The sequence below is a fragment of the Nymphaea colorata genome, chromosome 1, assembly GCF_008831285.2.
Source record: "Nymphaea colorata isolate Beijing-Zhang1983 chromosome 1, ASM883128v2, whole genome shotgun sequence".
Lineage (NCBI taxonomy): Eukaryota > Viridiplantae > Streptophyta > Magnoliopsida > Nymphaeales > Nymphaeaceae > Nymphaea > Nymphaea colorata.
The window spans coordinates 17,067,822-17,085,545 of record NC_045138.2 but is presented as its reverse complement, the minus strand read 5'-3'; the positions used below and the strand labels follow the sequence as shown (position 1 = coordinate 17,085,545).

The window sequence follows — 17,724 nt, the reverse complement described above, 5'->3', positions numbered from 1 at the left end:
GTAAATATGGTTATTGGTGTATGAAAGTTATCTACGGCAAAAGATTTAAGTGAATGTGTGTGACAACCGCGATTCACTATGGGCTTTATAAATTTCATATTGGTTGTCATTCAAGCACCAATCAACATCTACCAGCAATACTAACATTTTTTAAAATATAGTAATCCAGAATGTCAAAAAAGATAGTCCAAAAAAAAGCCACATAGAGCAGCATCACTGGCACACTAATCAGTTGACTTGTGATCCTTTTGTCCTTGTGAGTGTACCAACATGGAGAAAGAGGTGTCCTGCACAAGTAGTGCTTCTCATAATTGTGTTGCTCATGTGCATCTCTAACCCACTCAAACGGACACAAAAGTTAAAGTAGATCTTCCTTTCCTAGACAAAAGGTAGTGGGAAATTTGTGTCCTTCTCTCACAATGTTCTTAGCTTTGAGCCTACTCTACTACCTCATATAGAACATAGATCAAAAAATAATTCTTACATCCATGATGTCTACGTTCAAAGAACTTGACCTCTGAGTAGGGGCGGAGGGAGGGGGCAGCTCGGGCCATGGCCCGGGTGAGCCCAAGAATTTTTTTTTTTATATTGAATAAATCAATTTTTTTTAGTTTGGCCCGACCGGTCGCTCCTAGTCGCTCCTCTTGACTCGACCCTGGCCCGGCCCGCAAGTCGTCTTGGCCCGACCCTAGAAAAAATCCTTGCTCCGCCTATGACATTGTGAAATTAAATTCGATCAAATCTGAATCTGATTAGATATTTAATTAGATCTAAATTGAAATCTGATCATACTCATTTCTTAAATCTGCATCCATGCAGATGAGTCCATTGTCGGATGTAAAGTCTTCTCAAATGGTCTTTCCAAAAGTGAGTCTGGATCTCAACAAGATCAAGATCTTGACTTCTTCCGGCACCACCAGATAGAGTAAAAGATCTATGAAAAAATGTATGCCGTTTACATCGGATGGTTCTATTAAGACTTCCTTGGAAAAAGAAGGGGCCGTTCTTCAATGATCCAAATCCAAGAACAACGGTCGATCTGTGTTGAGGCTTATTATCCTCGAGAATCGGTTCTGGTTCGTCGTTAGATGGGTCAGACAAAAGCGATACGAGTCTCGCAAACGAGACGAATCGCCAGAGGCGCGCGTCGTCGATTTCAAAATGGCACCATTTCTCTACCGCTGTGGTGGTCGTCTCAACGTCGTCGCCGTAACCATGGCGGAGACGATAAGAAGAGGGACGGAAGTGGTTTCTCAGTACTGCGCCCGGTGGAGATCCGCTCGGATGGGGAGCGGGCCGCATTCAGTTGGTAGCTTTAATGGTGAAGGAGTTGAATCCTCGACGGTAGCGGAAGTCTCCGGAGGTTCCAACCGAAGACGGCCCTCTCGATCTGTGAAGGCACTCCACGAAAGGAACGCCAACCTTGGGTACACAGCCGATGCCGAGAAACTGGTGAATAAGGGCCTCAGAAGATCTCCGAGATTCGAAACTCCGACGGCCAATTGCGGATTGCTTGACAAGATTCAAATCAGAAGGTCTCCCAGGTTAATTGCTGCTGTTTCTCGGGAAGAAAACAAGGAGAACGAGGGGTACACAGTCCATGGTGATCGGTTGGTGCATCCGAATGTGGTGAAGCTGAAGGAAGGGAGGGTGAGGAAGAGGAAGGCGAAGGTTAATCGCAATGGAACGAGTCAACCTGCCCATAAGAAATCCCCTTCGTCCGTTCCACACAATGAAAGTCGGCGATCTAATAGTGAAATTTATGACAGTACGCAAAAAAGAAGGTCCCCGAGATTCATCCATGGTGCTTCTGATGAAGAAAAGAAGGAGAACGAGCGGAATGTTGTCCATGGTTGTGGATTAGTGCAGAACGTGGGGAAGGAGAAGGAGGAGAGGAAGAAAGTGGCTAAGGGTATTTGCGACGGAATAGTTCAAAATGCTCGCAGGAAAGCTCCTAAGTTTGCTTCACTGGATGGAATTCAGAGACCCAATTGCCGAACTTCTGGTAGTACGCCAAAGATAAGGTCCCCGATATTCGTTGATGCTATTTCCGACGAAGATAGGAAGGAAAATGAAGGAAATGTCATGGTGATGCGCGCGAATGTGAGAGAAGATGTGAAGAAACGGACAAGGGAAGCAACGGGTAGCCGTATACAATCTTTTGCTAATAAAGAAGCAGAAGGGGTGACGGCAAATGTGAAAAAGATGAATGAGAACAATGAGACAAAGAATTCCAACGGGCAAACTGCGGCGGGAGAGCGCACGGAGAACACAGATATTGTTTCGGAGAAGTTCATGCGTAGCGGAGGAAGATCAGGCAGGAAAAGGAACGTTTCTTCTGATCTTCTGAAGGATGAGGGACGAGAGAACAAGAGGTTCAGGGAAGAGAACGGAAGTCACAAAAAAAAAGCCTGTGTGGAATCAGAAGTTAAACACGGCTACCATGACGACCCTCTTAAAAGGAAATCTGGGACTCTGTTGGGAAGTTCTGGCTTTCTTGGCTGGTCACAGGATCAAGAAAATGCACTTGAAAGAGCTTACTTGATGACCAGGCCTTCGCCACATTTTTGGAGGGAGATTGCTAAGTTGGTGAGTTTCTATTTTAATATCGCCTTCTAATGGGAAGCTAGTGATTCTCGTTTATTCTGTTTCTTGTCCCCCTTCGTTGCTGCTTGAACATTTGCTCCTTCGTCTTCTTTTTAACAGCTGAACTGGCTTTCATAATTTGCTGCCCCCATCTTTCATTTTATATGCTTTCTATGATGTTTCTTTCTGGGAAATGCTGTTTATTTTTGTACTGAGTCTAGAGGATGCTTGTGGGATACTTCTTGATTTATTTTGTTTTCCTTGCTTTGCCTTTGTGCCAACTTTAACCTATAATGTGATGACCAGCATCAAGGCAAATCATGTTTTTATATATTACAGTTTTGATGGAATTAGGAGGACCATTTAAAACCTATTCGTACTGGAGTGACTAAGATTATAATTTAATATCATTCAAAACTAAAAATCAGGGGATGAATCCTGCGTATCTCATATGTTTACAGATCAGGGAAATCCTAATATTATGAAAATAAAGTTACGTAACTGCAAATCTAATAAAACGAAAATTAAATTCTAAAGGCACCTAATTTGGCAAACTACATAAAGAATAGCATCTTATTTAATATGGATATAATGATTTAGGGTCTACAATTCAAGGTTATGTAAAGCACTTGCAGGTTGGGGAAGAATGCTTATTAAGAACCACACTTTCGAAAAGAAAGCTTTGTTCTTCGTGGAGTGGCGTTTACATCTATTTCTGTGACAAAGCAAGTTTCTCCTCTTACTTCACAGTTAGGCTATGTTACCTTGAGAACTCTGGAGAGCCAACTGCCAAAACAGAATAGTAGCTGAAAGAACCACTCGAGAGAGACTACACATACTTACACATAAGTACACTATACAATGACACCTCTCCGTTGCTCATGAGAGTACAAAATAGAATACAATTGGTGGCAAATTAAAAAAGATAAAGAACTAAAGAGTGCAAAAATTAAGCGATCATCTAAGTAACACTGATTTTGAAACATACAATTTGTCTGCCAACAAGACAAGGTGGAACACCAGAAGGAAGGAGGTGAAGCCACTACCTGTCCCAGAAAGGCCATGGGCAAGCATATCTGTGGATGGAAGATCGGCCTTACCCAAGTTCTCCGGCCTTGGGTCCATCATGGTGGTTGTAGTTCGTTTCTCTAATATAAGTATGCCACCTTCATGATGGCATCCACCAACTGCACCACCGAATAACTGGCCAAACTCTTCATGAAGTGTGTGGTGAAGTATTGGGGTATCCCATAGAGTCTCGTAAGTGAAAGAGATACATGGTTCACCGGTGACTCTGGACAAACTACTAAATTCAGAACTACAGTTCTCCACTAGCTTCCACGGAGACAGACGAAGCACGCCAATGCTCTCCTTGAGGAGGACCTAAGGCACTTTGTAAGCACCAACAAAAGGGACTGGGTGCATCTCTTGGATGTGGCCCTGCTAAAACCTCCAAAGAGGATGAGGCATCAGCCCCTTCGAGCTTGCAACTGGGCAAGTTTTCTTCCTTATTGAATCATTGATAGAATCATGCGTTACATATATGCATAATGCATGCATGCATGTGTCTGGGTGTGTATGTGTATATATATATATATATATGCACCTGTGTGCATGTGCAGTCATTATAAAAAAACAGAAAAAAAGGCAACATTTGTTTGATATGTCCTTGAAGTGTCCTGGTACGTGAAAACTGAGTCCTGTCAATGTGGGTTGTGTGACTGAAGTCTCAGCTTAGCAGCTAAAAATTTCTCTTAATTTTGTAACAATTAAACTATTCTCTATTGAATGGTGTTACTCATTACACTAGTTGCGAGATTTAAAAATGACTGACAATTAGGTTTCACTTGGCATAGAAAAGAGGCCTTGAAGGAGAGCAGATGCTTTCTGACTGTGTGACTTCGTTTACCTGCTTTTTCATTTTACCTTTGTTGATTATCATTCCATTCTAGTTTTCACTAATATATATATTGTACTAGACCTTTTTATATAGGCATTTAAAAATTGATATGCAGGACTTTGTTGGCATAAAAATCTCTCCTATACATCAGAAAATTGTATTTGATATTTTGACTCCTAGGATTTTGGAATTGCAAGATCCGTCTAAATGGCTTAAATTGTGAATACTGCATCCAAATGTCATAGAGTGCATATTGCATATTTGTAGATAATAGGATTCACACGCATGCACATGTGTGTATGTAGCGGAACACCCCATGCAAAAGCTATTTGAGAATGCTCTGCACCAGTGTTTGCAATTCATCTATAACTACCTAAATGAGGTGCAGAAATATTGTAGAAATCTCAAACATTGTAAGTGGCCGATTTGCCATCTAAGCAGTTCTAGGTGTTAAGGTTGTGCCTTGCTAGTCTAGGTGGTGCCTGATGGAGTTTTTCATTTAAATTGGATTCAAGCTGGATTCAAATTTGTGAAATAAAGGCAAAAATATCAAATGTCCTTTCTATACTAAAATATGTAAGATTAAACAACTTATGAAAACAAAGCTGATGAAATAAAAGCAGACCAGAAAAGCTTCCTTCAAACTGGTGGTGTGTTTTCTTCTTAAGTTCTTAGCTGAGGAGATTCATTTAGACATAAGTCCTTGTTCAGAAGATGTTCTGGTCATTTTTTCAGTTTTGAGCCTTATATGCACTCTTCTTTATGTGTTGAATGGGGCCTACTTTGGTTGTGGAACCTAAGCTTATCACAAATAGAATGTGGTATTCCTTTCTTCGATATGTCTTAGGTGTTTCCTCGAAGTGCATCCCTTTGTATCGGCTCTTCCAGAAAATCCTTTTGAAATTGATGACCTATCCAGTTCTTTCCATTTTAATCTCCCAAAATAGTTGGTCTTAGTGGCGTATCCTTATTGAGTGTGTGATTCTTGAGTATTAGAAATTGTATTTGAAATTTTGAATCTCCTAGAAGAATGAGAATATTTAGAGCAGATATGGCATTCATCGAAGGCATATGGATGCATGCCTTAAGCCTTCTGATGCCAATAATTAAATATGTTCGGCTAGGAAGTAGATGAAATTTCAAAACTTCACATAAGAGCAGGCCTTTCAACACTCGTTAATCGTTATGATTGCTTAACGATTCGAGGGAGAGCTTCATCTAAATAATCTTGACGCAGAAATTTGACGGTAGTAATTTGTTGAAGCAATATAATCTGATGCACTTAACACAAGTTGGCAATTGAAATTTACCAACACAAAGTTGCATCAGAAATGACCCAGCATAAATTCTTGTGGATCGTTGCTCTAAAGAATGGCGAAAAGCTCCTTCAGAAAACTGCACCTACTTCACAGATTTGGTTCATTAAGGAAGCAGGTATTTGCACATGTCAAGTCTTCCCCCATATTTCTATTTGTTGACCAGTATTTCGCTGTAGAAAATCTGATTCCAGAGGGACTGAATCCCAAATAGGCTTCACACTCAAGTGTGTTTTCTGTGACAAAGGTGACCCACTGCATTCAAATAGGTTCACTTTGCGATATGTTCCTGACAAGCTGTTGAAGGCTTTTAACCCGCATATTTTAGGCAACTTGGAAAAGATTAACAACCTCATTCTATTTAATATGCCAGTGTTCTCTCTGTCAGCATCACTAGGATTTACACATTCTATTGAGTTCAGATTTTGGCCCATGCCTTCTTTGTTCTTCTTATGCGTGTATCATCTTAAGGCCAAAGTCCAATGTTGAAGAAACTGCTGATGCCTAATTTGGGCCTGTTGAACTTCACCCTATGCATCAACAGTTTCTTGAACATTGGAGCTTGAGGTCCGGTGCTTTGGCATACAAATTTTTCGTAATGCCTATTTAACTATTTCAGTAATGCTTCTTTCTTTTCTTATAAGTTCAATATTCCTTTCCTACATTGTTATTGTTATGATATAAGTTCTACTGGTTTGTCAGATGGGGCTTCACGGTTCCATTTATCATATACATTTCTCCTTAATTTTTCAACGCGAAGATTGATGAATCAGCAAACATTTCAAGCAGGTCCCCGGAAAATCAGCAAAAGAATGCTTTGATCGTATCCATTCCATCATACCAACACCACCAACGCAGCAACCTCGTTCTAGGACAAAAAGAAAAGTTTCTCCCTTGGGACAGATCAGTCTTGCAGGAAATGTTCCCCTTGAACAGTTTAGTCTTAGAGGGCGAATTAGTGGCAAAAGGAAAAGCCTCCTTGCTCGTAGGGCTGTTAGGCATATACTAAGAAAGCAAGTTCTTGCTGATCAGGGACGTGCGGCTGGTCTTTTTTCCGCCTTTGAAGGATCCTGCTCCACAGATAAGGATCCCTCCCAGATGAGAAAACTTACTATAAAAAATAATAAGTTGAAATCTTGTCTTGAGATGAATGGCGAATCAGAGCCATCAGGGAGTAGAAATAAAATGCCAAATACTGTTACTCCTTTCCATCAACAAGCACTTGTAAGCCCAGAGATTTTGAAGAAAGTTAAGAATTTGGACTTACACGAGAAGTACATTGACCGACTTCATATCAGGGAGCAAACACGGAGCAGAAAGGCAGCAGTGAAGAGAACAGATTCAGTACCTGCTGAAACGAAAGGTCGAACACTGGATAAAACAGAGACTCTCAAGTATGCAAGGTTGGCTCTAGTTTCCGATGCAAGAGATGCTCTTAAGCAAATCCAACAGGAGTCACATGAAATAGAAACATTTTCAGAATATGATGGTTTTAATGATGATGACAATGATAATGACGACTGCGAGAGTGACCTTGGGACTTGTTAAATTACTGGAGCACACTCGGGTTTCCTGTTGGGTAGCGGTGTCAATTAGACTATGGCCATGGCCAACTCCTTTTATACCAGCATCTGAGATGGTTACCTACAGCAGCCTGGTCCTGGTTTCTAATGAAAGGGATGTTCTGCAGTTTCAACGCAAGAAGGCCCACCATATCGGAAGCTGATCTTGGCGACCTCATATGATGCTGAGAGCGAGTCTCTTTCTCTCTCTCCTGTGTTCATGATGGAAAAAAATGTTATACGACATCGTGTCTTGTTAAATAATCAAATGGGTTCTTCTCTCGTTGAATTGACACCTAAAAATTTGCATTTTCTTTTCTTATATATCTGCATTTGTTCGAGTTGCATCTTCGTGGTAGGTTACCGGAATGTACTTGTGCAATGGTTCCAAAAAGAAGCATTATCGATAGAAATTCTGCAAGCACATCGGCCTTTCGTTTAATAGATGTTTACCTCTCCACCAAATAGGGAGAATCCTCAACTGGAGGAAGAGGTACCCACATTTTATTTGCCTTGTGAAGGCATGTAGTATGTACGCAGTCCATGGCAGCCTACTTGAAAAGTTGTTTGTACTTTATACACAGAAAGTTACAATGCATTATATTATAAACGCTTGCTAGTTCAAAGATAATCAGTCTCCTCAGTCATCAAAAATAGGATTTTGAGCTTTTACTTCACAATTAGTGCTTATTATGGTCATCACATCGAGGGAAAAAGAGGGCAACAAAAGGCGCTTTCTGCAGTTCTTCTTCAGTTACACCTTCCTCCATAGCCTGCATTTCTCAATAGTGCTTGCTTGATATCTTCAGACCTTAACCGTGTCCTCTGCTCATTCAACAGGTAGAGAAAAGGAAAGAAAGGAAAATTTTGATCATCCAAATCCACTCATATAATCTCCCTGACCAACACGGAGTTAAAAATAAATAAGAGACATACCTACGATGGTCAAAAGAACTAACCTCTCTGCAAGAAGCTTGCATTCCAAAATCATTGAAGCAGCTTATCACACGCCGCTGACCCAACCGCGTCTATGGTGCTGATCGTTGACAGCAATAATCCTGGCTTTTCTGCACAGCAGACATCTATCCTTGTATCTGTACCTTGTTTTTCTATGTCAAACTGCATTTTCATAAAACCACACCCTGGGCGTGTTCCTCACCAGAGCCTGATCCCGTTCTAGCTGCTTGAGAAAGTTCTGAAGATTTAGATGATCGCTGCTTTCCTCAGATAGATGTACTTCTTCTTGGAGGGATTTGAATCTGGCGAGGAGTTCCTTGGTATAATTAGTAGTGCCTCCAAGGATATAAGTCCCGTCCATCTAACGGAATCCCAAATAAAGTTTCATAAAATCTAGAGAAAAGAAGGAAAGCCAAACAGATGAAGCTTAATGATCTTTTCTCAACCTCGCTCATTCTTGGAACAACAGATCTAAGCATGGAGAGCCTGTCATTCAACCGACTTCTTCTCCTGTCAGCCATGAGATTCTTGGAAGGTTGCCCGTCCAGTCTCCTCTTCAATTGCCTACTTCTCATCCCTGTCTCTGCACCGCTTGCTTTCAACTCTGGTATCCCGACTGCTTGGGCCATGCTTTGCTTAGATATGCCCTCCTTCGAGTCTGTTTTTCATTACTGTCAAATAATTGGCTAAAACCTTGGAATTTGCTTCTTGTTTTTTTTCCAAAAGCAAGAGATTCAACTCTCTTGTTATCCGAGTCTAGCCTGTCCTACATATGGTTACTCTGCCTCTCACAATGTACAAGTGCTAAAGGAAGGTCTTTTAAACTATGAATCCTCACCTAGGGAAGCATGGTAAGGCACTATTCTAAACGCGGCTGACCAGCTGCCTGCTAGTCATGGCATTCATTAAGTTTGACCAATCTTTGGCTGTGCTATCAAATCTTCCTAAAAGGAAAATGCCATGAGAAATCAGTATTTAAATGGAATCAAAATATTGCTAGTATCTCATTTGCTTCCACTATGGATGCTAAAGAAGAACAAACATAGAATGATATCTTTCATCCTACCTACCAGTCCTTATCCAATATATGGTGAATGAACCAAATTCATGTATGTAAGGCAATCAACCTGCATAAAAATGGGATTGATTGTTTCATATCTACAATTGCTAGCTTGATTTGGTGTCATTTCCTTATTATCTTATGGTATCTCTACTTTCTAGGTTGAGAAATTTTCTACCCTATAAATTGGATACTGCAACCATTTTCTTTGCAGCAAATTTTGTGTCCCAAAAACAGGATCACTGACATGCAAGTTGAAGTGTGGCATAGGCGGTACTAAAAAGTAAGCCTTGTACCCTATAGGAATGAAGGGTTAGAAGGGAGTTTGGGTTCTCTAGTATGGCAAAAGACTCAGCCTCCTCACCTAAAAATAGAGTTCAGTCTCTAGTTTAATTTTTAACTCCAATTCCTGTCCATCATCACCTCCTTTTAGTTAGAACTCTCTCATCTCAACTGCCGTCCAATCCATATTCACTTCCTCCACTTAAGCGTGCTACTTGCGCTTCTCCATATGAAGGAAGGAATCACACTTGGAGAAGCCATTCTCCATAGTTACAGCAAGCTCCACTGGAAATCTTTTGATCATCAAAAGGAGCCTTCATTACCTTGAATTCAGCACAGACCTCCAATAAGTGTTCTCGCTCACGAGGATTAAGAGTTCTGTCGCCGATATCTTTAAACGTACATGGAGCTTGCTGTTGCTACAGGGAATGGCCTCTCCAAGCGTGAGGACTTCCTCCATGCGGAGACGCGCTGGCGGCCAAGCCCGAGCGGAGGCAGTGAAGATGGATGGAAGGCAGTTGACGTGGGAGAGTTCTACTTAAAAGGAGGTGGTGGGCAAGAAGTGGAGTTGACATTGAAGGGAACTGAACTTTGTTGAAGGGATGAAGCTTAGCGTCACCCCAAGACCTCTAAAGCAGGTCTAATACCATGATGACATGAGAGTGGAGGCTTCGGCTTTTGGCTGAGTAGTTAGTAAGATGATTCTTCTGGTCACCTGGGATTATTATAGATTGAACTAAATGGTCTAACCCTTACTAAAACCATGGAAGTCGACTAGCCAATACCCAGCCAAGAAACCTTTGAACAGGAAAGAGAGAGCGAGAGACTGAATTGAAATAATTATGTATATGCCAGATTTAAAATAGGATACGAACTTAGCATAATATACACTAATTTACAGTTGAGGCGTATTCTTGACATATTATTATTAATACTGCACTAGATATGACAACATGGAAATGGTGGAAGAGAGAATAAAATTCATATATAACTTAAAAGTGGTAATATAAATTAGGAAACAAATGCCATGGTACCTGCATGTCCTTTGATGGCAATGGAACACATTCGAACATAGCACATTGTCGTTTGGGCTGACTCGCTGAGACTGCAATTTGGTGATTCCTAAAACACAATGAAAAGGTCGTTTGACGAAAAATAAACGAAAATTATTTAAAATAAGAAAATATTTAACAAAAATATTTTAAAAATCCGATCTGTGTCACTTTTGGATTGGCCATTGAGGGAAAAGTTCTCCTTACAAACAATTGAGTAAGAGGTTAACAATCCACCGTCCTTAAAAAGGCCTCAAGATCTTCAAATTCTCCATGCCTCCAAGGTCTTCAATTGCATCGGCGTCAATGACAAAAATTTCTCTTTCAGAATTTTGTCTTGCAAGTTTCTTTTGTTTTCCATTTGGTTGCAGAATTGAATGTTTTTAGTGGTGGGAGATAAAGTGTGTGACTGATTTGTTTCGACCAAATGCATTAATTTAATAACTATAATGTTTTTAGGAGCGATTATATATATATATAAACAATCTAATATATTGAATTATTAATGTAAAAATAAATAAACTTTGTGAGATTGGTGAGCCACCATGATCAAAAGATTGACACCATTTTTTTGTACTATGGCGTTTGGTAGTTGATGTAATGATCATTAACATTGCTAGCATGTTGGTCGGTCCAAGGATCAAACCTTACGGTGTTCCACCCTTTGATGAACTCCAAAAACTTTGAAAGAGAAGATCAGAAGGAAGGAAAAAGGCAGGATGTGTTCATAGAAAAATAAACACTCGAGGGTTCATTGGACAGAGTATCTCCTAGTTCAAGATTTCGAATTACAAACTAAACCCAAACAACTAGGAAGGTAAATACAGCAATGCTATTTCTATCTACATATTGTCTTCAGTCCAACAAGCTCTCTAATGTCCAGTTTTCTATAAACACAACCTGCATTTTTCCTTCTTCCTGATCTTCTCCTTCAAAGTCTATAGAGTTCATCAAAGCGTGGAACAACTGAAACACAAGAATCAGACAGCAATAGATAAATATTTCACACAATAACATGTCTCTCTTGTATAGTCAAATTCATCTTCACATCATATTAGTATTCTTGTTTTCTTCATTTGAAGCTTATAGACTTTCATAAAGACTTTATGACTTTTGTGTGATGCTTGCGTTTCTTGGAAAAGCGTGCACCTTTGGGGTGTTCATGATCAACTTTTAGTAACTGACCAGTTGATTTTTGTTTTTTGGTGCGTTTACTAGACAAACACTTTGAGCAACACCATGGGCCCTTTGGAATAGGCCGACCAAAACAAAATGATAGAATTAATGCTTACTTAGTAATCAAATTACATTACTAATTTTCAAATTAATGAATATAATCATGTAGAGTTAAACCAGCAACCAAATGAAACCTAGCTCCAGAAAAAAAAGGGAAAAAAATAATTTAAGAGATTTGTGCATGAGATCAAGTGAAAAGAGGCAAGGAGAAATAAATTTTAGATCTATCATTTCATTACTAAGTAAGCAGAGGGTGTCCCTAGCACCTTACACTGCATTAAAAGGGAGATCGTTCTCCCCGAATTGTCTCAAACACTTGTGATATTCCCCAAACAAAAATAGTGTCGAGGTGCACTTGAGGTTCCTTACGCTTTGTTTGGATGGAGGGAAAGGGAAGGAAATGGAGCGGTGAAAAGGAAAAGAAAAAAAAGGGAGAGAATAAGAATGAGAAAGGAAATGAAAGTAAAGGAAAGGAAAGATGTGATTATAAAGTTTGTTTGTTTAGAAATAAAAGAATTGCAAAACTCATGTTTGTTTAGACTACATAAAGGAAAGGAAATGATAGAATTTATATTACTTTATAATAATACCCATGCACTAGACGATAAAGATGAGGAAAGGGGCATCGTGAATAGTGATAAAAAGATAGATAAAAAAAAGAAGAGCAACAAACCAGAAGATGAAGAAGCTTTTTTCTTGTGATGGTTTACATGAATGGTGGTAAAAAGACACTTTTGATCAAAAACTATGTTGCTATCATGTAAAACATTGTTCATTCATGCACAAAAAAAAAGGCATATACAGTAGAAAACAATAAGTCTTTCTTTTCCGTCCCAATCCCTCGAATTTTGAAGGAATTTGATTTACATTAGAATATCATTTCCATTCCTTCTTTTTTCTTTCCTTCCATTTGCAACCGAACAAGTTTTGTACTCTCCTTTCATTTCCCTTCTTCTTCTTAGTTAATCAATCAAACAAAGGATTGATTGTTATTTTCTTCCATTTCCCTCCATCCAAACAGGGGGTTAAGAAGGTTCCAATCCATTTGAGGGTTTTTCGAATTTAGTATTGATTTGGGTTTGGGTCTAAGGAAACTTTGTCCCTCATCTGGTGCTTAAACCTTAGGAGGCGTTTGATATATCTAGAATCGGATAATTTTAGAATCAAATTGTTATTTTTTTAAGAAATTAGAACTATTAAGCAAAGAGTGTATTTTGTTTTAGGAGTTAGAAAATTGAAGAGGAACTATGATTCTAGAATTTTCATTCTTAAATCAAAATTTCAAACCATCAAACTCCTTTTCAAGTTTAGTATATTTAAGGCATATGCCTGCCTAAGCTAATGCAAGGAGTTCATACCCACATGAATTGAGCCAATGACTGGTCTTATACCACCCACTAGGCCATGATGAAGTTTCTTTCTCATTCATTCCAAATTTGGAATTTGATGTCGTCAGAACAATTAACTTCATATAAACATTGAATTATTTTTCATCGAACAAGAAATGACAAAAAAATGATCAATAAGTAGAAAAATACAAGTAAATCAACATGTCCCAGCGCCCTTACCACTGAGGTCATGCATGTCTTGCTACAAAATTCAGACCAAACACATTCATATGATTAAACAAGGCCTTAACCCTCACAGCCCGTAAACCCTACGCACCTTCCTGCCAAATTCTTCTCACCAACCCAACAAACATTAGAAGCAGCAGCCATGGAAGAAGGCTCCAGGAAGAACGTTCGTCACCTACGGAGCCAAATCAAGCAGGGAAAAAGGAAAGAAGAGGAGCCAAAGTGGAAGTAGCCGTCGAAAGCAAAGCCAACCGTCAATGTCGGCGCCAAGGGGAAACTTGAAACGCGTCCTCCGCTCAACTTTTAGAAATTTCGGCCAACTTACCGGCAGTTTCCTGGGAAACTGCACTACCGATCACGCGCTCTTCCGTCACCGGCCACCAATTGCAAGACTCTCGCTTATCGCCTCCTCCGCTTCTCTTCCATCCTTCGCCATACAGAAAACGACGGGAAGATCTCATCAATAGATTATATGCAAATGGCAAACAAAGTTAGGTGAGATCGATCTTCTCTCTTTTTTCTTTCTTTTAAAAAAGGATTCACGACTTATATCACCTGGCTTTCTAGATGCGGTTTAACATCTGAATCCAGTTTGAATTTTGTTTATTGGATGTTAATTTTTTTTTCATATGCAATCTTTTTTATTATACATTTCGGTCAAACATTGAATCTAAAGCGGATTTATTGACATATCTGGATGAATGAGATATTTTGAAAGAAAAAGTCCGTGCTTAATTTCAACTCCATTGAACCATTTCCTTATATATATATTTGCTCTTTAATATTTCTTGAATGTGACAGGTGCAGTTTGTGTGTATATACAGTGACAGGTATGTTTTGTGAAAAATGCTTTCAAATAAGACAACTAAAGGCTGATGAACAACCAAAAGGATACGTATGCAGCACATGGAATCTCTCTCTCTCTCTCACCTGAGCTTCGACGTCCACGACGGCTGACAGCTCCGGCGGCGAGAACTCCATCTTCAACCTCACGACCCTAAGGCCTCGGCTCTTCAGGCAAGCAGCAACCCCAACCGCAGAATCAATGGGTGATCGGTTACCAGCATTCCCCACCTTCACCCTTATCGTTGCCGTGTCTGATCGCTTCTGATCTCCTCCTCCATTTCCCCCAACCATCAGCCTAGTTAGCTCTTCATTCTGTCCCTGCAACTCTTCCTTCCTCCTCTTCAACCCCACAAGTTCTTGGGCTGCCATTTGAACTACAGACATCTTGTCATTCTACAAAAACAACACAAAGACGTGCACCATCCAACATCAACTTCTCCACTTTATAGGCAAGGTTCAAGGAGCCATTTATGACCAATTTTACCTATATAAGATGAGATATAAGATTTACTCATATAGAATGAGATTTTTGCAACTACAACTATAAATGGTGCAGACCCCTAAAGAAGTTTAGCTTAGTTGGTTGGACTAAGGACTGGTCCAAGTGTGGCAGTTCTAGTTTGATTACAATAGGATCGTTCGGCAATGGAAATAATAACATATCTAAATATTATAAAAAATTTATGAAACACAATGTGTCCTAATGTTTGGGACAGATACATGACATAGTAACATATATGTTATTACTACTGACAAACTATGAACGGAACATAGAGGCAGTTGAGATAAACAAAGGAATACCTTGGTTTTGGGTGGCAGCAAAGACTGAAGGATCTCGAAGTTTCGCCGGAGCTTCCCCCTCCTTTGCCGCTCATTGATCATGTGCCGGTACCCAAAATCGTGCTCGAGCTCTTGACCCATGACCCCAGCAGCTTGGATCCTACGAAGCAATTCTATGACTCGCTTGTTCATATTCTTACCTTTTGGGTTCAGATTCCGATTTAGATTCAAATTCAGATGCCTAGTTTCAGGCCTCAAGTAGGGAACGAACGCGCTCTCCGAGGCTTGAGGGACGTCGGGAGATCCAAACTCAGGATAGACAGCTAGAAGCACGTCAAAGAGATCCATGCGATCTCCTCTGGAGTTGTTGATAGGGGTTGAAATGACGAGCAGCGGATCCTTTTATAGCACCCACATGAGGCTCAGACCGGGTGGGACCCGGATGACGTCGTGGTCAAAGCAAGCCGACCCGGACTGTTCTTGATCACACGCGCTTGTCCTGAATATATGGACCATAATTTTTAAATATTTTACGCGAACACGATTTCTTTGACCTAGAACGTGTTTGTCGACAAAAAAAAATATGGTAATATTATATTGAAAAAATGCACATAAGCGTTTTATTTTTATTTTTTTTTGAGATAAATATCTAAAGCAGGAGATATCGTATCCACCGGAATTCACTCATGGACGTATGCAACCGAATCGAATGACAATTTCAGATCGTATTTTATTAGATCTCTTCCTTTTTTTATCTTTAAAAAACTGCGTTCGTCTCATAAAATAAAAATCGATTTAAAATCTATTTGAGCTGTTAATTGGCAGGGTTCTTATAGCCTAATTGACGTCTAATTAAGTTTTCTTCCCCCTTGGTTGATAGCATTGAATGCCCAAAAAAGGATATTTCATGTTGGCGTATATTTTTTTTTTCATAATTTCAAAAACCCCTTCCCTTCAATCCGACCTTAAATTTAAGGTTTTTTTTTTACATATAACGTGTGTTTAAGATCCACAATACCAAGATTTTCAGTTTGTTTAATTTGAAAATCTTTCAAAACACACTTTTCAATGCAATATTTGATTTATGATTCCAGGCAATCAAACCCAACCTAAAAGCTAGGTTCATTAGTTCAAAAGGCAAAAATGTAATTAGTAATACAAAGTAATATTGAAAAACATGTTAAAGCTAAAGTTTCTTGTTTTTTATATCAACATAAGATCATTCGAGGTTTTATTTGACAGCACTCAAACAAATAGATTGCATAGCCTTTATTTACGAAAAATAATTGAAAATTACATTTGAAAAATATCAAAAAAGAAAAAAAAACAAACCCACGTTCAAACCATGTGTGGCTATTGCTTTTCTCTTTTTGAATGGAAGGAAAAGAGTGGGATGATAAAGTTAGTGTGTATGGCTATCAAGACCACGGCCCATTTGGTCCGCCAGGCCTCACTTGGCATGCTCCATGGCTCGCCGAGTAAGATGGTTTCTTCAAGGTAGTGTTTGATGGTTAGGAATTTTAGAATTAAAAATATATTTTTAAAAATATATTTTTTAAAATAAAAAAATAAAAAAAATCTTTTCAATTCTCATTTTAATGTGTGTGACGATAAGAATCTTTTTCTTTTTTTAAATAATTTTTTTTTTTTAAATTTGAATAATCTTTCCTTTCCTGAGCTACGCGTATCAAAGGTGATATCAGCGGGTCCACCAGATCCTATCATCCACCTCCAACCTGATTGGATCCGTATGATTCAGTAAAGACAAATGAGTTTGGATCTTAATCGGATTCAAACTCCGGGATGAGATACAGGCGATCATGTCTGCCAAAGTAGTCAGCGTCATTATTAGTCGGCGGCAGTTGGAAACAATTATTGGCCGACATGAGATTTTATTTTTGTTTTATTCAACTCAAATATAAAAGTCATGTTATTTTTTCCAGAATCTAAAATGGCCTTCAAAAAGTAAAAGGATTTTTTTTTAATAAAACTCATTTGTTTTCCTTTTTTTTAATATTTATTTTTTTTATCGGTATTTTAAACTTTTGAAAAAACAGACTGCATTGTATAATGCAACTTAATTTTCACTTTTCGATTTTCTTATAACCTAGATGATCCCCTAAAATTTGGTATACGAGGGTGGAGTGGCATTCTATTTTTTTGCATATGGATTTCTTATTTTTGAAAAGTCAAATTGGAAAAAATGAATGATAGAACTTTCCTATCATTTAGTTTTCTTATTTTTAATGTAAAACTTTGGAAAAGAAAGGGACTCCCTTGTATTAATGTGAAGGAATGAGAATGTTTCCTTGCGTCTAGAGTATGTGCCGTCTAACTTGTTAGGTTTTTTTTTTATGTGCCAACTGAAATAATTAGTTAGTGAAGTTGGACAAGCCAAATAGTGTCATTTTCCATATGTATGGTTTTCTTTTTTTATACACAAAACATTTTCAATTTTAAATATCTAAAAGATGCATTAGTTTTATACACATGGATGTGATAATTTCCAATAAAAGCACACTATGCGTTGAAAGAAAAGGAAATGGTGTTGGAATTTTAAATGTGCATCATAC

At 38.9% G+C, this 17,724-nt stretch overlaps 2 protein-coding genes and 1 long non-coding RNA gene across 5 annotated transcripts; 1 reads left to right on the top strand and 2 right to left on the bottom strand.

Annotated features, from left to right (window-relative positions):
* The first annotated feature begins 1,200 nt into the window (after window positions 1–1,200).
* On the top strand, window positions 1,201–7,652 carry LOC116266624 (uncharacterized). Its single transcript, XM_031647915.2, has 2 exons — window positions 1,201–2,589; window positions 6,592–7,652. Exons 1-2 carry the CDS (start codon window positions 1,216–1,218, stop codon window positions 7,348–7,350), a joined length of 2,133 nt encoding a protein of 710 aa, XP_031503775.1. The 5' UTR covers window positions 1,201–1,215; the 3' UTR covers window positions 7,351–7,652.
* Window positions 7,653–7,919: 267 nt separating this feature from the next.
* On the bottom strand, window positions 7,920–9,095 carry LOC126409379 (uncharacterized). Of its 2 annotated transcripts, none has more exons than XR_007572192.1 (2): window positions 8,301–9,095; window positions 7,920–8,189 (listed from the first exon to the last, which is right to left on the bottom strand). It is a non-coding gene; the product is annotated as an uncharacterized LOC126409379 (long non-coding RNA). The 2 variants fall into 2 exon arrangements; XR_007572191.1 differs by having other exon boundaries at window positions 8,324–9,095.
* Window positions 9,096–13,527: 4,432 nt separating this feature from the next.
* LOC116260913 (transcription factor bHLH92) lies at window positions 13,528–15,500 on the bottom strand. Of its 2 annotated transcripts, XM_031639483.2 has the most exons (3): window positions 15,173–15,500; window positions 14,456–14,764; window positions 13,528–13,952 (listed from the first exon to the last, which is right to left on the bottom strand). In XM_031639483.2, the coding sequence occupies exons 1-3, from the start codon at window positions 15,497–15,499 to the stop codon at window positions 13,896–13,898; spliced, it is 693 nt and encodes a 230-aa protein (XP_031495343.1). In that variant the 5' UTR covers window position 15,500; the 3' UTR covers window positions 13,528–13,895. The 2 variants fall into 2 exon arrangements, with proteins under 2 accessions (XP_031495343.1, XP_049931422.1); XM_050075465.1 differs by lacking the exon at window positions 13,528–13,952 and having other exon boundaries at window positions 13,977–14,764.
* Window positions 15,501–17,724: the final 2,224 nt, after the last annotated feature.

Excerpts from the sequence above, each read along its gene's own strand:
- LOC116266624 (XM_031647915.2), top strand. The coding sequence starts at position 1,216 with ATGGCGGAGACGATAAGAAGAGGGACGGAAGTGGTTTCTCAGTACTGC. Across the intron at positions 2,590-6,591 it reads GGAGGGAGATTGCTAAGTTG|GTCCCCGGAAAATCAGCAAA; the intron begins GTGAGTTTCTAT and ends CATTTCAAGCAG.
- LOC116260913 (XM_050075465.1), bottom strand. The coding sequence starts at position 15,499 with ATGGATCTCTTTGACGTGCTTCTAGCTGTCTATCCTGAGTTTGGATCT. Across the intron at positions 14,765-15,172 it reads TGCTGCCACCCAAAACCAAG|AATGACAAGATGTCTGTAGT; the intron begins GTATTCCTTTGT and ends TTGTTTTTGTAG.